The sequence below is a fragment of the Halictus rubicundus genome, chromosome 8 (genome assembly GCF_050948215.1).
Source record: "Halictus rubicundus isolate RS-2024b chromosome 8, iyHalRubi1_principal, whole genome shotgun sequence".
Taxonomy (NCBI): Eukaryota; Metazoa; Arthropoda; class Insecta; order Hymenoptera; family Halictidae; genus Halictus; species Halictus rubicundus.
Window position 1 is genome coordinate 6454311 of NC_135156.1, and position 22871 is coordinate 6477181.

A 22871-nucleotide genomic window follows, 5' to 3' on the forward strand; every position below is an offset into this window, starting at 1 on the left:
TTAAAAATACTGTTGTACTACTCTTAGCTCATTAAAATGATTTTTTTTTCTACTTTGAATAAAAATCCAGTCTACTGATATAATAGCAATTTCCCGGACTCGGACCGAACAATCTGTAGAGCACATCGCGAATAAGTTGTAGATAACATTCTTTATCAATGAATAAATCTATAAATTAAATATTTTTGCATGGTCTCTCCATTACGCCCTGCTGTTTATTCAAGCGGGCATACGGCAGGTTGCTGTATTTGTTTATGAGTAACGTGTGGGCGTTAGTTCCGTTGAAACGATATCTTTACGTTTCATGGGACATGATCATTCTTATTATGGTGTTACAAGGTCTCGCAGGTCTTGATCTTGAGACACTCTTTGAAATGGCCTCGCGTACCACTTCTTCTGATTGGAATAGCCAATTTTGATGGGCCAACATAGACCTCGTAAAACTTTACATAAAAGACGTCTGCAGTGAAACCGGATCCTGATTACTGGAAAGAAATATGGATACATTTCACGGACAGGTTAGTATTAATTGCCTGATTACAGCCGATTACAGTGGCCGATTACGGGTGTTTTTTTTTTTACGAATTCGTTTAAAACTTTTTTTATAGCCAAGAACTTTATATAATATAATAGGTAGTTTATTGCCACGGTTTGCAATTTAATATAACATCAAGTATCAATGTACATTGTTTTTTCATTTTTATTATTATAAATTTTATACTTATAAATATATAATTTATAGTGTAATGAAAAATCGAACAGGACTTAGCAGTCCCGTGGTGCCAAATATGTAACAGATATTATTATTGGACGTGTCAATTATAAAAATGCAATACGAAGTACACGCTAAATATGTAACCGCAATGCATGACTTCGAGATTCATATAACGTACATTGTTGTCGTTGACTCTAATGTTATTCGTTTACACTGTTTTGTACCACTGTCAAAATTTGTGAAGCAAATTTTAAAGAGGAATCGTAGGGTCATCGTATAATTGATTTCAAAGAATGGAAATTTTTATTCTTTACACATATCATGTGTAGATGACGCGTAATGCGTAACAATAGTGTATATAAAAGGACCGTCGTGAGCACGGAGCCCAGTTCACGCGAAAGGTAACTAACGTATAACACTTGCTCCCATTTTTGCGTTACTATCACCAAACGATATTCCACAAATTCACGTTATCAAAAGAGCTTCTTCATTCTTTTTCAATTTTTTTACTGTTTCACGTTCGATCTAGCCATTTTTGTCTTAAATGCATAAAACCTGCTATTAACAACAATTCAATTATTTTAATAATTCTGTAACTCATATTCCCTATATTCTCGAGTGTTTAGTACTGGAAATTTTCAGACTTGTTTTCGAACAAACTTTTCAAGACACTTTTGTTAATTTCATTTTTGCCAGGATACGATTCAAAATGGATACCGCAATAGCAACAACGTCCTACTTGCAATCAGCAGTTTTCTATTCCCTCGTTGCCATCACTACGGTCCTGGTCGCCGTTTACTTCTACATCGAAAGTTTACGAGCAATTCGATTATCGTATAAATTACCAGGTACGTGTAATTATTTCAATTTGATGCGCGACGAGTGAGACGAGCATTATTCCTGAACGCTGTATTCTTTTTCTAGGTCCGAAACCGCTTCCGATTATAGGAAATGCATTGATAACTTTCGGTGTGCACCCGGATGACATGTTGGAAATGCTGTTACAATATGAAGTGTACGGACCAGTCACTCGCGCTTTTCTAGGTCAGAAAGTAGTGATCGCCATATATGACCCACGAGATGTTGAAATCATTCTCAGTAGCACGGTTCATATTGACAAAGCTTCAGAATACAGGTAATTGTGTAGTCTGCAATACGTAATGATTTACGTGGCAAATTTGATTTGGTATTTTCTCTACCATCCGTGTTTCATACAGTAGAACAGGCGTGGGCAACTAGTGGCTCGCGTAGTGTCGCCAGATGAGGGGAGGGAGCACGAATTCAGGGGAGAAAGTTACCCTCTCTCTGCCAGTACCGGAGTATGCACGACAGAGGCGAAACGCGTCACGTGATCGGGCCGCGCCGGAAGCGTGGGGGAATAGCGCGGTAGGAGGGGAAGTTTGAGTGGGGGAACAAGTCTTGATCTGGCGACACTGGGCTCGCGAGCCACGCGGAGACCTCCCACCTATGGAGTACCCCCCTCCTATGGAGTATAGGAGAGAATGGGGCGCGGGGCTAGGAACATATAGTATTGGAGGTTGTTTCCAGGAGAGATAAAAGCACAGTAGGGTAGTATGAAGTGGCCAGTGGTGGGGGAATCTGCACACTGGTAGTGGGGATCGTGAAGCGACGGCGGGGAAGAAGTTGCTCAGGCCTACAGTAGAATCTTGATTGTCTGAACTAATCTGTGGAATACGAGTGTTCGGATAATAGAACAGTGTGAAATTGAATGTTTATTGATTTGAACAATAAATCGTGTAGTACTATTAATACCAGTCATATCAGTGATTTGTGACTTGCAGAATTGTGAATTGAATTACAACGATCACGTTACAGGTTCTTCAAACCATGGTTGGGAGACGGTTTGCTGATCAGCACAGGGGAAAAATGGAGATCGCACAGGAAAATGATAGCGCCAGCCTTCCATCTGAACGTGTTAAAATCATTTGTTCCGTTGTTCTACGAAAACAGTAGAGATTTAGTGATACGGTTACGCGAGGTAGTGGGAAAAGAGTTCGATTGCCACGACTACTTGATAACAGTGACTGTTGACATTTTATTAGAGACAGCGATGGGTATAAAGACTGCTAAGAAACACGAACCCAGCCATGACTACGGCATGGCTGTAATGAAGTAAGATTTTCAATTTTAAAATTATATTTTCGAACATTTCATTTCTTCCATATTTGATCAACTTTATGTATATTAGGTTAAACTTCACCTTGGCAAGTTAGAAGTTTTTAACTTTTTCTATAATGTAACTTTTGAACCAGTGAATTCCTCATATTGAAACTTGGATTTTTAGCATTTTCTCGTCAAAATATACAGGATTATACAAAAAAAAGTTGAAAATTTCTGGCTTTCCAAGGTGAAGTTTGAACAAGCATTTTCGTAAACAACTTATGGGGACTCTTTAAGTCCCTTCCCCTTCATGAAAAGAATCTTTCACTATTTTCGATTAACAATTTTCTGTGTGTATTTGCAATTTAAATAGAATGTGCGACATAATTCACCGACGACAGTACAACGCACTTCTGCGATTCGACCTTCTCTTCAATTTGACGAGATTCTCGAAGAGGCAAGAGAAGCTGCTCGATACTATTCACAGCTTAACGCGGAGCGTTATACGAAAGAAGAAAGAAGAATTTGGCCAGAAAGGAGTTGAAGATAACGTAAAGCCAATCCAAGATACCGATGAGACCAGCAAGAAAGAAAAATTCAATATCAACAAAAAGAATGAAACAACGAAACTACACTACGTGAGGGACGATCTCGACGATCTAGACGACAATGACGTCGGCGAGAAGAAGAGACTCGCTTTCTTGGATCTTCTGGTGGAGATGTCGAAATCTGGCGCACAATTGACTGATGAAGAGATCAAGGAGGAAGTCGACACTATAATGTTTGAGGTAAGTTAATATTGATTATATGGAACACATAAATCAACATTTACAGAATGTAACATGAAAAAGTAGCCTAAAATAAACTAATTAATTCTATGCCAGAATGTATAACAGTGTCTTGAAAAGTATGTGACAACATCAAAAAGTCATCAATCTCGATCGAGGTATTCATTTTATAAAAGAATTCTAATCAGCTGGAAAACTACTATTTTGTATAGTAACCCGTATTTTCTAATGTACAATTTATTTTTCTATCTAAAACTATATTCTTGACGAAAATTTTATTCTTTGTGCATACTTGTAAAATCCAATTGAAAAGTCATTGTTAGGTTGATCTTACATTCACTCAGATATATGATCAGATATATGTAAGCAAACAACTTTCGTATTCAGAGTGAATTTAATAATTTTTAGGGGCATGACACCACCGCTTCTGGTTCTAGTTTTGTTCTCTGTGTGCTTGGTATTCATCAAGATGTCCAAGTAAGTACACAATCATTATAATTTATGATGAATAAGAACAATTTAATTTCTTTTAATGGTTAACGCAAACGAGCAAGGCACAATTAAACGAAACATTCCAGTTAAGTGTGATTTAACTTGATATATAATTAATAGGTATATTCTTAAATTTTTTCAATTTTTTTACTCTTTCAAATTGTATCCGAATATAATAATAAAATCCGAAGTCCACTGATTACTTAAAAACATTCACGTTTATTTACAAAACTTTCAACATCGTTTCCGAGATACATCAATAGGACTTATTGTGAAACGGTCCGACCGAAATTTATTTAAAAAAGAAAACACAGAATTTTTGTAATGAAATTAAACACTTAAAATAAGATACATACTTATGACAGAATATTGACATTCAGCTTTTATCAACCTAATGCTATGATATTACATATTACTTGTCGCGTATATGGTCGACACTGTACAACATGTTTCACGTTGAGACCGAATTTATTTCAATGTGTATAAATAAGCTATTATATCTTTCCGGTCTTCTGCCTTTTTAATACCATTGAACACCATCCTTGTGCCAGGAATAAATTGCTTGGGATACTCCAAATACTCGTCTAATGTTTTCTCGTTCCACGTGATGCCTTTATTCTTCATAGCTTCCGTAAATTTGAAACCGGGAGCGGCTAAATTTATTATTGACAATATTGAAATATTAAGAATATTTTAAAAATCTCCGATTTATAAGTAAGGATTTCATAATGAATTTTATAGTAATAGGGATTATACTAAATAACAAGCATCCAAGGTCAACAAATTCCCCATAAATATATTTTTACAATCTCAATGACTGCAAATTAAAAAATTTTCTTCTTTAGTTTCAGTGTTAATCATTTTTTAATCACGTAGCAATTTGGTTTACAACAGTTGTCATAATCGAAAGCTAATTTGAAATATTAGGTTATTTATTCGGGCAAATCGATTTGCTAAATTCTTGCAATTAGAAAACATACATACAATTTGTTTCGAATGTTTATGTTTGCCCCAGCAAAATTGAGAAGGGATTTATTTCAAATTAAGATACGTACTACCAGAAGGTCTGCCAGTGACACCATATAAATTCGGACCCATTTTGTTGCCGCCACCTGGATTAACCGTGTGACACATTGAGCACATTCTCATAAATAATTTCTTCCCGTTCGCAACGTCTCCCATTTTCAAAAAATAATTGATTATCTCTAATATCGGAGGTTATGTCAACTGCATATTTTTAATAACATTTCTGTCACACGACACGTATAGATTTTCGCGTCGTTTTGTAGTTTCTCGGATAAACGGTGGTTTATTTTATCGTATTGCTTCATTCATAGCATTTCAAAGATTCCTAACTTCAGCAGACTAGGGCTGCAATTCACGAATGAAACGTAGCTAGCTTCGACAATTGTGTCGGTGTTTTATTTATTCGAGATATTTAGACATTACGTTTGATGAACAAGCTTTACATTATGATGTCGTTAATAACCTAGCAGTTTAAATTTTATTTTCAGTTTGTTATTTTAAAAATTTTTACATTTTTATATGTTTGTACACACATAAGTCTCGCGAATAATCTTATTATACAAAATAGGTTACTCATGCTATAATATTTATACTGTAGGAACGAGTGTACGAGGAACTACAAGAAATTTTCCAAGGATCCAACCGGCCTTGCACTTTCCAAGACACTTTAGAAATGAAATATCTGGAAAGAGTGATTCTGGAAACATTACGACTTTTCCCACCGGTGCCTGCCATTGCTAGGCTACTTAAAGAGGACGTTAAAATTGGTAAATTTTAACTAAAAGTAATATGTTGTCTTATAAAAATTGACAAGATTGAATTTGTACATCTGTACAGTGTACTAAGGGACCCAATTACTGTGGAGGTATCAATTACCGTGCCTATATCAATCACACTTATTTTGAAAGTATAATTAATAAATAAGAAAATTTAATATCTGTTCTATAACATTCAGTATTCTTTAAAAATAAGTATAATCAATATAGGCACAGTAATAGGTGCCCCCACAGTAATTGGGTCCCTTATATTTGTTTTAGTAATTAAGAGAATTTTAAAACAATGTAATCATTGAAGCTTATGTCGCTGTGCTATTTTTTTTTAGTTACCAAGGGCTACGTGTTACCAAAAGGTTGTACAGTATTAATTCCACAGTACAAGATACATCGGTTAGAAGAATTCTATCCAAATCCCGAAGAATTTAATCCTGATAACTTTTTGCCGGAACGAATGCAAAGTAGGCACTATTATTCGTATATCCCGTTCAGTGCTGGACCGAGGTAAGTGATTAATAATTCTTATTGCCTCGTTACGTGCAATGGGTACAAATCAATTCGAAATAATAACTTGGTCAGATCATAAACTTCATTGAGATCATAAACGACTAAAGCCATATATTATTGAAATATAAAATCTTGCATTTGTAAATGGTAACTCTACAACAAAATTCCATTAATTTATTTCGCGATTAAAATATTTTATTGTTCATTAAATATCAATAAATTATTATTGAAATAATTGATAATAGTCAATAAATTATTGTTGAAACTCTGCAACATTTAATAGTCTCTGCGCATCCAATAGTAAACTATGCACAGTAAAAACAATGGTTCGTGTTAATGCTATTCAGTTTAATGTTGGAGCAGTTTAGGTTAATAATTAATACTTTTGTTTAGTTCGAAATTTTAGGTAAATGTTAAATTCGAAGTGTTGCGTAAATATGAATATATTATTATATATTTATGAACTGTTGAATATGCAAACGACATACATACTTGATTAACGCGTGGAAAATCATTTGAATATTTTTTTCAAATACTTTCGTAAACTGACACTCGTTCAGAAACGTCTTCTTCTTTAAAGGTGGGGCCTCACGGAGGTATGAGGCGATTAAATTGCGTGTTTTTTTTTATAGGTCGTGCGTGGGAAGGAAATATGCGATGTTAAAGTTGAAGGTTTTATTGTCGACAATCCTGCGGAACTACAGGATCCTGTCGGATCTCACAGAAAAGGACTTCCGGCTGAAGGTTGATGTTATTCTCAAGAGGGTGGACGGCTACCGAATAAAAATTGAGCCGCGAAACAAAAGCAATTCAGAGGTTCTTATTTAAGATGGAGCTCTTTAAAATTTCGAATGATATAGTCGTTACTGGATTGTTTGATACATAACAAACGACCAAAAAACGTGATGTTTAGCGACGTGAGTACCGTGCGAAGCGAGAACTATGATGGTTTCTCAATTTTTCATTAACTTAATCGAATTTTGCTAGCTTTACGTAGACATATTTTTCTAACTCGTATTTAAGAAATTGTATCGGCAAAGGCGTTGAAATATGTTAAATTCTTTTGTAGTTGTTGAAATATGTTATAATGTTTTATAGCTGTTGATATATTTTAGTGTGTGACTAAGGCATGATATATATTATACTGCTTTGTAACTATTAAAATATGTTAGTGTGCGATATTTAAATATAGGAAAATTGCAATATTTTCAAAAATAAAGAATAATACAATTGTATCTAGCAAATATTTCTTAGTATTCTCCATTCTTTCAATGTCGCCATTTAATACTTTTGTGTTTTATTTAAATTCATTATTGAATCCAGAATGTCATAACTTAATGAAATTAAACGAAATTCTAATAATATTTTAGATAATAAAAACTAGTAAACGTTAACGTTCGAATAAGACTCTTTTAAAAAAACATAAACTTTTATTGAAGTCTTGTAATATACAGAAAGATAAATTTGCACAAACATTTGCAGCAATTAACACTATACTAACGGAATATATAAATAAGAGTGACGTATAACTAATGGCAAATAAATTACTATATTATACTATTATAAGGTAAATGTGACACGAGAAAATATAACATTACAAATTAAATATTCATTTACAATTTCGTTTATTTTTACCTTCGATAATAGCAGTGTCAATATAAAATCTTGTACTACTCACTTATCTACAATTGATTACAATATTTCGTTATATCCATATAAATTAACAAAGCGTCAACTTTGAAACATCGAATCCCAGCAGATCTTTCTTAGAACATATTTCACTCCGAGGTTGTTATTAAATAAATCCAGAGAATTACTAATGAAGTATTCGCACGTTTGCATAGTTATGTTATGAAACTTTCAAGGAATGTTCTCGTTTGTACAAAAGTCTGCTTTTCAAGTAGATATTTCGTCTTGCGGGCGTTTAGAAATTTTTTATCCTTCGCTATTTCTCTTCGTTTGCATCAATTCGGGGAGTAACCGGAAGATTGGGCAGCCATTTTTTCCGCCCGTTCCTTCCTCCCTTTTGGTAAGTCCACTGAAAGGAACTGTATTGCCCATGGAATAACGAACAGGACGTTCATTGCTATAAGTGCAAGCTGACAGACCATGAAACTGTTGGTCCAATCCTTCATCAACCCTGAAACCATTCATTAATGTCTAAAAATCCGGGCAGCCTTCTCGAACACAAAGTCAATTGTCGTATTCCCACAGTTATTTTCTTCAATATTATACCAGACCACAGACTGTACAAATTACATTGCAAAAATCGAAATAACAAAATCGATCAATTAGTAACCCTTAACCCCTTGACATACAATGACGTTTGAGATACGTCATACGTTTCATATGACGTTGTACACATTAAATTAAAATATTGTTTAATATTGCCAACAATGTTTCTATCATAATCCCACGAACTACTTTGTATTTAGACGAACATTTATTGTTATAGTTATACAAATGATATGTTAAAAAATAAATGATTAATAATATCGAAATTTTTCAATGGACTCACCAACAATTGGACCAAACAGAATAGAAATGACACCACTAATGGCACCGTAAATTCCATATGCAGACGCGAATTTTTCAATACTGATGTCTTCTATGATAACCAATGCCTGAGGAACTAACAACCATGATCTAACTACTCCTATCACTACTATCATCGCATACGTGCCGGTTAAAGTATCGCTGTAAAACAAATAACCTGAAAAAGAAGTCAATCAACAAGTTACAATTTGTTTATTTCGAAATAATTTGTAGATTCAGTATATGCAAAAAAAGTTGGAGCCAGTGTTATTTATTTATACTAATTTATAATGATAAATTTAATAATTACGAGAATAAAATTATCATGAACTGCAAAAATGTAGAAAATATAATGTAACACATTGAAGACAGAAATTCTAAAATTATTTTGATTTTATGGATTCACTACTGAAAGAAAAATTATTGTATTCAGAATTTTCATGTTATTTGTAGAATGTGTTGTTCTACTAACCAAGCTTTGCGAACGCCATGACGATCATGGCAATGAAAAATATGTATTTCGACTTCACATTCACCACCAGAGTGAAAATCGCGAGCAGAATTTTCGACGCCAATTCTGCGGACGCGCTAATAGTGATTGCCAAGGCTGCCTGAGCTTTAGTATAACCGGAGTTCGCCATCATCAGCGGCAGCAGGCAGGAAAACGTGAAGTCGCTCGATAACACGAAACTAATACCCAAGCACATGTTCAAAAAACGACAGTTTTTTAATAGTGACATTTCCAGAAGGTCGTCCAAAATTTCTCTGTGGAAATTGATTAAAACAATTATTTGAATAGAATGTCGCACAAAGAGGTTGAATTTTTGAAAAAATTCATTAAAATCTAGTGCAGAATGTTCTTCTGAAAGAGTAGGGTAAGGGACCCAATTACTGTGGGGGTGCCAATTACTGTGCCTACATTAATTATACTTGTTTTTAAAGCATAATGGATATTAAAAAATATAATATAATATATGCATAATATAAATGATATAAGTGATATAGGCACTGTAAATGGCACCCCCGCAGTAATTGGGTCACTTACCCTACCGTCCCTAAGAAAGGAAGTCTGCTCGGAACTTTCGAACGACATACACGCAACGTACTTTAAAGGACCTTTCTCGTTGCTCTCGTCATTCATGGATACTTGGACGCCTTTCTCGTTTCTTTTCTCCTTATTTTTCTCAAAATGATTCCTGTCACCGAAGGCCCCGATGCTCGTCACCAAATTCGTCACGCTGGTGGACGAGAGCGCCGACATACGTCTCGTCAACAGTTCTCGCATCGAGCCTGACTTCATTCGATTGTGAATCTTGCTCTCGTCCTCGAGCTCTGAAATTGAGGCTACTCTTTTTGCAGGCTCCTGTGTTAACAATGAGAGAGGGTAAACGTCTTTAAACGGTCGTGAATCGTCTCACAAAGAGTCTCGATTGCTCGGCTTCAATTTTGAACCAGTTCTTGCGAGGTTTCGATGCAACACGATTTTTCAGGCATTTCTCAATGGTCTGACCAAAAATATTTCGAAAAAACAAGTTAATCAATTTTCGATTGAATTGCATCATTACGAATTTACAAAATATTCGTTTCAACAGTTTTATAGACGATTGGAAGAGACATTCAATGATCTACCATAACATGACCTTGAAGTGACCTTGCCTTAAGCGATTGATATTAACACTAGGTTTACGGAACACTAAAAGTGAATATTTTACATTACTTTATAAAAATAACAAGAACATGTGCTGCCCAAATTTTTAGCCATTTTTTAAAATAACGTATACCCAAAGAAATATATTTGTTCAATAATTCCTCATGGATGTATCTTTAGAATATTAATAATTGTAAATTAAAAATATTAGAACCCGTCATTTTGACGGGTCCCGTAAACCTAGTGTTAAGTAGCGACTCCTCTTGTGTAACAAAATTATTTTCATTTCTTTTACAGTATTCATGTTTTGCAACGACTCGTTAATGTTTTGCTTTCGTATTTTGCAGAAATGGCTTTGGGAAAATGGCTGCCGTGTTCTAGTTTAAGATATTTAGTTGAATTTTTCAACAAATACTACTTAAATATCATGGAATAAGATGTACATCATTATTTCTTGATAGAAACATAATTTTACATAGGAAACTAATTCGATTTTTTTTATTCTTCAATCGTTCGAAGGTACGTACACATTATCCCTTAACAGGTTTGATAAGAGCATATTGTAGACTTGAGCACTGACCTTCAATGTTTCAATTAGAAGCGGAATTTGTTTCCCGCCATCGCCTTTGAGGCTTGTCAAGCTACTCCATCTTGTTTTTGCAGGGGTGGAAAAATGACCTATGTCTATGGAACGGCGATTCACCGATGTCACCCCACATAATTTTCGTTCTTCTCTCTCGCGCGCTCTCTCCGCTCGGACCTCTTCCGGTTTCCTTGTGTGCCATTCAACTGGATGCATCATAGTCATTCCGACGATGCAATTCGAGCTCATGGCACCCGTTATTAGTGCAGTGCCTGTTAACACGCGAAAGTAACGTACAATCGTATGCCGCGTCAGTGTTACGCCTTCGTTTCCAATTTTCCTTGTGAAACTCACCGCGAAATCCGTAAACGGTCATTAATTTCTCGATGACTATGGGATATACAATCCCGCCTAAACCAATGATGACTTGGGCTGCGCTCATTACCTAGAAACACAAGAGTATCTCTGAAATATTCAGAATATAAGTATTATAATCGGATTATTATATCGGCCTTGGCTTTACGTACTGGTGCTCGTTTCTTCACGAAGTAAGCGTTGAAATTCGTGTTACAGATCGTCACGATCAAACCGAGGCCAAGCCCTTGAAATAAATTCAGAAAAGCCATTTCGTAGAAGTTGGTGACGAAAGCCATAGCGATGTTCGATACTGAGAAAATCACAGCGCCGAAAATACCTACCGGCCTCATCGCGTACTTTTTCAGCAACGGGTTCGTCACTAAACCTGTAGCAAAACCATCCAATATTAATATTTCATTTTTATGTTACTCTGTATATCCCGCGCGGATATTTAAAAATTTCGTATAAATATTCGTGTAATTGCGGAAGCTATAAAACTGAACATAACTAAGCCGTGGTCTACAAGAACCATAAACTTTGAAGCCGTTTAGCTTGAGACTTCATTTTTGAGGACGGTGTACATCAGTGCTGGGCACGGTGGGGCCCCTCAAACGCTTGCTTCCCCCACCAATTTCTCTTCTTTCAGCTCCGTAGCAATACACCTCAAGCGAAGCGCGTCCTGTCTCCATGGTAACGGCGCTCAAGGGGACAAGTGGGCGCTATGGTGGGGACCATTTTGTCTGAATCGAGGCACACGTGCCCAGCCCTGGTGTACATTATAACCCTCGAACGGATAAACATGTTAACTTCGATTTGAAATGATTTTTAAATTATTAACGACCATATTTCTCGACAAAAGTAGTTATTTTGTGTGAAACTTTCGCGATTTTCGTCAGAACAAATTCCACAATTTTGAAACAGGAGCCAAACAGAAATTTCGTCCGTTCTTTAATGATCCTATTAGACTAAAACTAATGAATTGATATTTTTAAATTCTCTCCACCCGTCCACCGCTATAAATTGCACCTTCTCATTATTGCAATAAATACATAAAATCATATTCAATAAACTTGATCGAAGTCGCCATTCAGTATTCGAATAACACCGATTAAGAGGAGCCTCTGTCCGTGTAAACACGTTGCATAGAATTCTTTCTCCAAGGTCAGTCACAACATTTCTCGACGTCGTAACGAAATTCATAATAAAATACAGTGAATGAATTAGTATTCATTACGTGTGCACGTATTCGAAGTTGATGTCTTTGCGGTATCTCTAGTGTAAACACCCATATTATGAAAATGTCATGTGCTGCAAGCAATTACGCCAGATAATTTTTTGCTATCTCACAGTGTGATCCTCAAGTCAAATTTTTATAAATGTAATACCCGAACCAAGACAAAAATCTCGCGCCGCTCTTATCTGGCGCCCACAGAGCTGTGAGACATTTACATTAATAACTATTTCTGAATTAGTGCCGTCTCTTATCGTGTCGATCTTCCCAGCCTCTGACAGCTGAAAGTTATATGTATGTGTACGACTGCGTTGGGCTATGTGTCATATTTGAATGCGTCTTGGTCGTGTCAGAAGACAGAAAATTTCTTGGAATGTTTAGTAACGATACGACATCTTGATAAATCAGCGTCTGTTGACTTGTAAATTTCGTCTACGTCTACGATATGGTGATAAAACCAAAAATGATAATTCACGGCGGTTTACTGGTAAACTATATTAAGTATATTTACGACTTAATTTTGAACCATTAAGACGGATCCAGGTCTGACTATGGAATAATAATTATGTAAAAGTTCTGTAAAAATGACAGATGACCAAAAATTAGAAAACAAAAGAATCCGTAATACTGGTCGTCATATAAATTTTAAAATAATGTGAGAAAACAGTACAACTTTGCAACAGTGAATAATGGAAGTATGAATTACTGGAGAAATAGTTTCTTCTTGAAGTAAATACACCTGCAAATATCGTTGAATTGAATAAGTGCAAAGTGTTTACGACTACTATTATTATCATTAGACACGTCACGTGTCACACGTGACGTCAGTTCCTAATTGCGATTCGCGTAAGTTTGCCTACACACAAACTGTTCGTGAAACGAAATTACTCAATGACGCGTTATCGTTATCATAGTTGTCCTCTGGGACAAGCACAAAGAAATTTATATACGTTTATGGTTGTTACGGTCTAAAGTATAAATATGTACTTTTTTATGCATACACCACAATTCACAGTTGAAGAATTTTAAATATTCGAATGGCAGAATATTATGTCTGGAAAATGGTGATGATTATTTTATATAGCAAGTTCACGGATTAGATTATATAATTCTCATTTAAATTCACTACTTTAGACTAACCTTTTTTACACTAGTTATCATTATAATTGACTAATTCTCATTGTTATTTAATAATTTTCATTATCATTCAGATGTTCTCCTTTATTGTGAAAGGACAGATTTAGATTTCAAGATACTCGCAATTGCAATAAAACAAAAAAACTATCTCATCTACTATAACAAAAAGAGTTATCAATGTCAATGTAATATGAGGTCAAGTGTGGAATCTCTGCTAGTCGAATAATTATGAACGACAATGTATACACTCGCGTGGAAGAGATATGACAAACTAATTGTAAATACGAGACATTATTGTAATTGGCTCTCTAATTTGTTTAAAATGTAAAAGGTAGTAATTCACGGATTCATCCACTGTTCCTGAGAAAGAAAATAAGGAAAATTTTCATTTACCAGCGATGGAGAACGTGATCATGAAAACTGAATTAAATACAGTCAAGGCAGTTCCAGCTTGACCTGTCGCATCGAGGAGGTCAGCGTATATAATTGCAAACGATGAAGTTGGTCCGAATATTGTAACCTATGAAATAACAAACCAAATATCTTAACACTGTGTCTGACAATTTGTTGATCGTTCGTTTCTCAAAATGCTATTTCAACAATGAAAAATTATAACACCAGACGACTCACGAGCAATTTCTTGTTAGTCACATGAAGGTATTAAAACATCTGTTCCCAAAATTGACCTTTAATGTTCAACAAAATATTTATATGGTCAGGATTCAATTTGACCTTGAACCAGTCACGTGTCGTCTGCAAAACTGGTTGAAGGTCATTTTGCATATAAACTCTTTAAACAAATTCGCGTCTGTTCAGATATCAATAAGTGAGAAATGAATGTTTCATTATAATTTGTTCTTCTACTTGCTTTTAAAGGAAGAGGCAACAAATCTCGCGTTCAGTTAGTAACAGCCTCGTAGGCGTACTTGCTCGTGATTTTTGCATCATTTGTGGTCATATGGTTATTTATTTAATTGGTTCAAGAATGTTCGTTACTTACGAATATTAATATCATGGCGAACATCACCATCCAGCCCCAACCACCATCGGGAGCCAGGTCCTCCAGCGTGAGTTCCTCTTCTTTCTCTCGTTCTTCATAGAGCAATGTACTATTTTCATATTTCTTTCCGCCCTCGATGAACGTTCCCTTCGTTGTTGCCATCGTAGTTGTTCCGTTAGTCTTAGTTACCATATTAGTTTCGTAGAGTCTACACACATTGCACGGGAACTGTTTGATACAGAAATACTAAGTCTCCTCTCATTATTTCTTCGTTTCTTTATGATTATTATATTCAATTCTCGTTTGCTTTATTCATTTTCCATGCAAAGGCATACATTCCTCACTCTGCAAGCACAGCGTCACTAAACATCATATTTCTCGCGATGTTACGCGCCGAAACAATGAAAACTCTAACAGCTACGACAAAAATCTTGTTGAAAAATTTCCACTACTATAAATGCGCGTCTTAGCTTGACGCGGCAAAATAAAATTTTCGAGTTTCACCAAAATTACTATTGGCAAAAAATGCAAACTTTCAACTTTCTAGATGTCTTGTGCATTTAAGTTTAATTTTGCAACTGCATTGAAGATAAAACTTGATTATTTATTTTCCAACAGGTCACAACTCCTACACATTTAGTTGTTTAAATCTTTATTTATTTTCTCCCTTTGGAGAAATATCCAGAGAAATTGACGCAGTGTTTTTTTGTCATTTTACAGAGTAATACTATATGACATGACTCGAGCGGCATAAATGTCGTTGTTGAAGCACAAGACATCTTCGAAGGGAAACAGTAATTTTGAAATTCACTTTTCAGATTGTTCGTGGGAAATAAACAAGATTTACACGTTTCTATTGACGGCACAAAAATTTGCAATATCTTCTTCAAGTTACAAGGCCAAGAAGAAGCTATTCGTGTTACAAATCTCAATGTCACTTTTCATACAAACTGGAGATAGACATTGTCAACAGAAAACGAGCACAACGTAGATGCTTTTATAACGAGTTAAATTGTTGAGATTACATGGCAAATGTAATTAATGTTAAAATTAGCACTATATCGATGCAAGAGTATTTATGCACGTTTCAGCTTTTCGATTTGCAAATTTTACACTGGAGCATGTGAATCCCTGTAGATTCTTGATATCCAAAAATTGTTATTAAAAAGCTTACCGACGCTACTCGTATTTTTCACGTCTTCGAAACAGAACAGGAATATGGCACCTTTAATTATATAATTCTGTACTCTGTATGACAGACACCTGGGTGGTTTTTGACTGAACGGAACAAGACACAAACGAATTCGAAGACTCTCTTATCTATGTACACAATGCCATCACACTAAGTACTGGTCCTTAAGAGGAATGAAATATGGCTACTGTAGCATCTGCAATTAGAAAATAAACGGTGAAGAAGGTTGGTTCAAATATGGAATTTTTGTTGTGTTTTTTGCAATTTTTTTTTTTTTTTTGTGAAACTCGACTGACACAAGAGATTTAATATATTAATATACACCAGGCCTGGGCGACTGGTCGCTACCCCCACTACTATGCTTCGACTCGCACGAGCGCAAGAGGGGAATACAAGCTCGCCTTGCTTACTAACAAAAGTAGTAACTTACTACAGGGGCGACGAGCTTTTCCTCTGCCGCTGGCCGCATGATTTCCCCTTCGATTAGCCTATTCCCCCACCATAAAATAATATAAACGACGAGAACAGCGTTGCCAGCGTACAGTCTGCACGCTCCCCTCTCCACCATCAGATTCCCCTCGCGCGACTCTCTACACGAGGCATATGTCAGTGGCACATATTTAGTGGTAGAGAGGGAAGCATTCCGAGGGGTATAAACACCGAGGTAACCTTGAGTGTGAGTTCAATGGAGATACATGCACCGTTGTCTACATCTAAACAAAAGTGAATCGCATAAGAAAGGGAGTATGGTGGTGTATCTCCTATATTCCAGACCAAAGCCACCAGACAATAGGTATTCCCCGCTAAATGCTTCCCCTTCACTCACCATTTGTGACTACATTCTCCTCTAGTGACTCTCTGCGCAAAAAAAATTAATATGTAATTAATGTTTTTTCATAAAGTATTATCTGCACAAATTTCATAATACCTAACGAATTAAATGGTACCTAACGTCAGAAGTGCTGCTGCACTAATTTTGCAAATTTTTATTAATACGTACATACATATAACCCCTGAAGTATCTTGTACAGTATTCTTCCCGCGTATGTGGTTGCAGTCTTTAAGGCGTACTCACATTGGAATCTGAGTACATAGTTAGATCAGTGAACGTGTAGATACCTACCCTCTGTACAAATCATTGTTTCTTGCAACTGATAAAATAGTTTTCTGTATTATCGGTTATCGAAATTAATTAATTTTATTTAATTCCAGACGAGAGTTTTACTCTTTTCTTTTTCTTTTTCTTATCTGCAAGATATTATAATTTCCTCACAATTTTACAAGTTGACATATTATATTATTCTTGAAAATTCATTTGATACCGAGCGAGCAAAACTCTAACTTCTTGAAAACAATTTTTTAGTCAATTTATCGAAAATGACGTAATCCTGCATAAGGTGGCCTGAAACTCTTTTAATCGTCTAGGGCCTCTAAATGTCTTAATCCGGCACTGAGGGCGCATATAAATTTCAACTCAACAATAATCTGCTGTGTTACGCCAGCAATAAAACTGCATTTCGCGATGCATTCAGCAATACCGTTCACGCGTTCCGAATCCGTTTATCACGTTTGGATGTGATAAAAGACAATACATATGACTCAAATGTGTGATAGATCCCATTTACGAGAAATGTAAACTGCTTACTGAAATTATTAAACAATTTGTGCGTTTATAAACATACGACTTTTTTAAAATGTGCATACGACCGAAATTGATTAGTACTAACAATTTCGTTACAATAAAAAGATGAATTGTCAATGTGTTTGTATCTTCTCAAGGATAGACTTCGTTGCATCGGCATAAATTTTACTATTAAAATAATAGACATTAATTGTTACTATTAATAATTGGAAATAATATCGTTCTCAAGGGACCGTAATTACTCTGTTTTTCTGTTACACTGTCTTACACCGGACAATAAGTCTAGCTCATTAAAAGATGTGTAGAAACGAGTTTCAAATTACTGATTGTCACCAGAGGAGATTAAAAATAAATATCCAAACCGCAGCTACTGTACACCACAGGTAATTTAACCCATTAGTAACACGTATTCCTGATGCCTGTGTTAATTTTCATGTAACACTTGAAACGTAATTTTCTCAGATGAATTGATTCTCCTGAAGAATCAGTTTTCTGAAGCTAGATCAATTTGTCAAACTACATATTATTTGCTTGAGAATCCGTTTTTAACTGTAACATTTAATTGGGCCCATTGAAATTCGTAAGCAGAATTAAAACTAATTGTATGATTAATTTTTACTTTATTGTATAATGTTTTCTAACATGAAGTAACATAATAATCATATGCTGTCTTGTGTATTTTACTCACTTCAATTTTGAATAATATATTTGAGACCACATGCATAGGTATGTTATATTCACTTATGATGCGAATGGAAACAACGTGTACAGTTGACTGTGCGAGATATGGTACGATAAGAGTAATAAATAAAAAAAAAAAACAGAGATAGTGAAGAAATTTTCTAAAGTAGGTTAACACTTTCCTTCTTTGATAGCACACGACAATTTAAACTCTTCTAGTATGTTTTATTCTGAATGAAGTGAACATCAGTATCTGTTCAACAATATTACATAATAATATTGTACTATCATATTTTCATTTATTAATTGAAGTGTATTCGAATGAAAAGAATGTAACGTGAGAGTAGCGATTTGCCCAGTCATACATTAATAATAATTACACATTTCCGCGTACTATTTTATTATTGCATAAAGTTATTTCATATTTAGGATGTTGTTTCAGAATTTGAATAAATGTATATATCATTTGTTCAAATTATTTCAATGAATCAAAAAATATAACGTTTTAAAACATCACAAATCGTTCGATGTGCATTGCAATTGTCACAAATATCACAATAAAACGTTTGACTGATTCTATCTTAACATAATGGCAATTAGCATATCTATTTAAAGTGCACTATATTCAAACTTACTTCACAGAATGTCCGAAGACTTCCAGTTGCAGACTCTAATTGAAGTAGATCTAATAAAGAAGAGAAATTGGAGTAACTGTGATAATGGTAATAATGTCAACGACGATGACGATAACGAAATCTCTTTCATGATTATTTAATTCAAAACTCTCAGGCTAATTAACAAATTTATTTTCATTGTATGTTTAAATATCTGGCTAATTATAGAATTATTATTTTCGCGGTATCGAATACTGAATATTTAAGTGTCAAAAATATTTCTCGGCTGTTTCGTCCTTCACATTAAATTGGAAAAGTTGCATAAGAAAAGTTAACAGCTCATAGAAAAATGATTATACAAAATTAAGCTTTTCTGCTTATCCGCAGAAAAAATTAAAAAGTAAAAGTTACTATCAGAATACTTCCCTAATCTTTTTTCTATTTATAGTACTCTGCAAAGATCTAATATCACCATGTCTGCTGTTTTACTTAAATAAATCATACAGTGATTTTTCCAAGAAAAAAGTGATCGAAAATACCAAAAAAATTGAAAAAGAAAAAGCGATCGACTAAATAGGTCTGAAAAGACAAATGAAGTGTCAATAAATAATTAATATAATTTTGATCAGTACATTGCACGTTAATATATAATATGGAGTGCACTATGATCTTGAAATTATAGTTATAAGGTACGTGGTACAAGGCTTTTGCACAGCACGGTGCATTAAGATAATAAATTTAAAGAATTCTTGAAGAGTTACTAACATAAATTTCGGCATCGTTATCTCGATGGAAGTGCGAGCATCTCTGCTAGTGCGTCCTTAATCGATCCAGCTCTCGATCGAGCCTCGCAAGAACGATCGCGAATCCTGTTTTCATTAAACGAGAACCGCGGAAACGCACATTGTCAACGTCGACACGAGTGTTACCATCAGCCTTCGTCATTGGCATTAACATATTATTATCGTAGCGAGAATGTGCAATACACTCGGGAAAAAAATCGCGTTCACTGTGACACGGACGCGCGTCAGAACTTGACCGGCGGCGAGCGTATATTCAAATTGGATGTATCATGTTACATTACTGTATTAATTCGAGTCAGTCACATTTCGCAAGTGAAAATGATCGGCCGGAGGAGACTCGGCTTAAATCGGCCGCGTCCACTCTCGCTATGAAATGCGCGGCAATGGCGATCGCGGTCGAACCAGTGACCAGAGATATCGGCAATCTGTTGTCTCTCGTTCTCGTGATTTTTCATTCTTCGTTGCAATCGAACGATATACCCCGGAACGACAGCAAACAGTTCAGTCCTCATTTCCATGAGTGACATTTGCCCATTGCGCTCGGAATACCGTTCGCATGAATCCGACAGGGATCGATAAACCTTCTCCCGGAACCCAGCACTTTGATTCCTTCGGGATTGACCTAATGACACCGTGCTTCGCAAAGATCCCACCGGTCATTCTGCATGTCTTTCAGAGTAAACTCCCCCTCCGAGTTTGTGCGTCGTTCGGCGATTCAAAGCGAATCTCCGTTGTTTATTTTGCCGGGTTATAACAAATGTGAAGGATACAGATTTTCGACGAGGGCGTCGACCTGTGATTCATTACGATTCTTTCGAATTACGTTAATATTTTTAGTAGAATCAGTGGAGACCGATAACCGCCGCGCTGATAATGGAACATCGACCGGCTGCGGTGGAGCGCAAGCTTTTTCGAAGTCGAGCGTATAGTTTTCAACCTGGAACTGGCCTGTGGTGCTCGTTGTCATCGCCACTCACGGTGAGTAAACATCTGCAAACTTGACCGATAATTAAATTTATAAAAGCTTTTCAATTATTTCGAACTTGAAACACAGGAAACTTGAGTAGTGTGACCATTTATTTTTTTTTGTTTTTGAAGTTCCTGTTTAATAAATTATTACATTTTTATAGTAGTAGGATTTAACATGAGCACGTTTCTTCCACTCTTGAATTTTTATTGCTGGACTGTCGATGTTCATGCGAATACAAATTTTTAGGAACTGATTTACAAAACTTGTTTATTCAATCCCGAATTTTATTGTATTCTGAATGAAATATAAACTTTGCTGGACCACGTTATATATCTTACCACACTAGCTTTTAAACAATCACGTATATAGGATTCATAACATCTGCAGTTAGTCAATAATTAATATGAGAAATACTTACATATGTATGCATGGATGTACATAGTTCGCAGGCCTACATTCTCGTTTTCTGTTTACAGAAGAATAATTCTAGTACGCATTGGGAAAAAATTGCCAAGTCAGGAAAAAATTGCTATTACTCGAAATTTATTTAGTCAATGAATTGTTTTAACCGTAATTAAACATTTTACAAACATTTTATTCTGTAAACAATTCCTATTTATTTCAAAGTATTATTAGAAAATTCTCTCTTCAAAATTAACTTGATTTGACACACTTGATGATATATACAAAAACTTATTGTTATTCAGTGACATAAATTGTCGTAGTTGAACAGTTTTTAATTCAAAATAGTTTAAAGATATTTTAAGTAATTCAAACTGTGAAACTCTGTTATCCTACAAGTGACAAATATTAACGTGAGATTACATAACAAACAATCCTTTCTGCTACATCAGAAATTTATCATGTAAAACCACATTTTTCTATAACATGATTATCTTTTAAAAAATCTAATACAGATAGAATACAAAAAGTGTTATCGTTAGATAAGCCGTACATGCGGATACACGTGTATAAAGTGAATTGTAGGCACGTGAGCCAAGTTATTTTTCCAAGACATAGTTTCTCTATCTTTAAATTGCAAGTAAGTGTACTATAATACCGTACTCAACTACCTATAATACCGTGACCTTCGCGTGACTTTCAGTACAAAAAATTCATAAACACTGGACAATTGATAAAAATAGTGAAAGAACTCTGCTAAACTACTAAAATAATGTTTTCTATCATAAAAAATAAGCGAGGTATTCATGATGCGAAAGTTAGTTGGGACACCCTGAATAGCATTACTTTTATTTTTCTATTTGAAACGGAGGAAACATAGTATCTGATATGGCTTAAATTTTTTTTTATAAGTGACTAATAAATGCTCTTAAGCGTAAATATTTTTCACGTTCAAGGGAGGCACCATTTTTATGCAACTACACTTTGTTATGTCATTCGACTTTTTCCTAACTCCGATCATACGGTGGCCATCACCATCACCATCATCATCACCATCACTTGCGTCATAGACGTAATCCACAGGGAAATCTCTGTTTACAGCTTTCAATTCCAGATAAGAGACACGAAGAGCCACTTACAGCTTATTGATACAATTATTAAAAATCTGGAAAAATTCCAGACAAAGTGGTGTTATCAATAAATTGCGAATCTATGTGCACTCGTAGCTTAAAAAGACCTGAAAACAGTTAGATAAATATTCTGGAAAAAATTGGTACAGCTATACATTGTTTTATAAATGATATTATTCCACTTTTTTTAAAAATATAAATCGATTCTTTGAACTATGACATGTTGCAACACTTTGACCATGACTTCGGCATGTTGCAAGACAATGGGAATAACATTAGACTAAAGTTCACAAAAATAATAGTATTATAAAGTGAATTTTATAAATACATTCTGGATAATAACCGCTTTTACGTAACTCTGAAAACATTAACAGAATTATCAATTCTTGTCTGTATTTATCATTCTGCTGAACAGCTGCTACAATATAGGAGTCGGCGATGTCGATAATTCAACACCTTTGAATCTCGAAAAAATTACATTAAGATTTCTGGGACAATTGAATATAATCCCCCCCGCCCAAAAA

General features: G+C 35.1%; 3 protein-coding genes across 5 annotated transcripts; 1 reads left to right on the forward strand and 2 right to left on the reverse strand.

Moving 5' to 3' along the window:
- The first annotated feature begins 1135 nt into the window (after positions 1-1135).
- On the forward strand, positions 1136-7666 carry LOC143356444 (cytochrome P450 4g15-like). Its single transcript, XM_076792149.1, has 8 exons — positions 1136-1563; positions 1640-1850; positions 2552-2848; positions 3210-3624; positions 4033-4101; positions 5741-5909; positions 6245-6419; positions 7055-7666. Exons 1-8 carry the CDS (start codon positions 1425-1427, stop codon positions 7248-7250), a joined length of 1671 nt encoding a protein of 556 aa, XP_076648264.1. The 5' UTR covers positions 1136-1424; the 3' UTR covers positions 7251-7666.
- On the reverse strand, positions 4316-5675 carry LOC143356457 (cytochrome c). The gene is made up of 2 exons (XM_076792167.1): positions 5172-5675; positions 4316-4769 (listed from the first exon to the last, which is right to left on the reverse strand). The coding sequence occupies exons 1-2, from the start codon at positions 5296-5298 to the stop codon at positions 4585-4587; spliced, it is 312 nt and encodes a 103-aa protein (XP_076648282.1). The 5' UTR covers positions 5299-5675; the 3' UTR covers positions 4316-4584.
- Positions 7667-8034: 368 nt separating the features above from the next.
- LOC143356442 (uncharacterized) lies at positions 8035-16209 on the reverse strand. Of its 3 annotated transcripts, none has more exons than XM_076792142.1 (10): positions 16088-16209; positions 14914-15258; positions 14307-14433; positions 11716-11930; positions 11543-11633; positions 11186-11460; positions 10064-10320; positions 9430-9722; positions 8941-9135; positions 8035-8562 (listed from the first exon to the last, which is right to left on the reverse strand). In XM_076792142.1, the coding sequence occupies exons 2-10, from the start codon at positions 15103-15105 to the stop codon at positions 8387-8389; spliced, it is 1821 nt and encodes a 606-aa protein (XP_076648257.1). In that variant the 5' UTR covers positions 15106-15258; positions 16088-16209; the 3' UTR covers positions 8035-8386. The 3 variants fall into 3 exon arrangements, with proteins under 3 accessions (XP_076648257.1, XP_076648258.1, XP_076648259.1); XM_076792143.1 differs by having other exon boundaries at positions 14914-15141; positions 16088-16207; XM_076792144.1 differs by having other exon boundaries at positions 14914-15121; positions 16088-16195.
- Positions 16210-22871: the final 6662 nt, after the last annotated feature.

Bases quoted from the DNA above. Each gene is read 5' to 3' on its own strand.
- LOC143356444 (XM_076792149.1), top strand. From the start codon at position 1,425: ATGGATACCGCAATAGCAACAACGTCCTACTTGCAATCAGCAGTTTTC. The intron at 1,851-2,551 runs GTAATTGTGTAG...ATCACGTTACAG, and splicing joins GACAAAGCTTCAGAATACAG to GTTCTTCAAACCATGGTTGG. The intron at 5,910-6,244 runs GTAAATTTTAAC...ATTTTTTTTTAG, and splicing joins TAAAGAGGACGTTAAAATTG to TTACCAAGGGCTACGTGTTA.
- LOC143356457 (XM_076792167.1), bottom strand. From the start codon at position 5,298: ATGGGAGACGTTGCGAACGGGAAGAAATTATTTATGAGAATGTGCTCA. The intron at 4,770-5,171 runs GTACGTATCTTA...TAATAAATTTAG, and splicing joins CACTGGCAGACCTTCTGGTA to CCGCTCCCGGTTTCAAATTT.
- LOC143356442 (XM_076792142.1), bottom strand. From the start codon at position 15,105: ATGGTAACTAAGACTAACGGAACAACTACGATGGCAACAACGAAGGGA. The intron at 11,634-11,715 runs GTACGTAAAGCC...TTGTGTTTCTAG, and splicing joins TCGTGAAGAAACGAGCACCA to GTAATGAGCGCAGCCCAAGT. The intron at 9,136-9,429 runs GTTAGTAGAACA...CTTCTTTTTCAG, and splicing joins CATGGCGTTCGCAAAGCTTG to GTTATTTGTTTTACAGCGAT.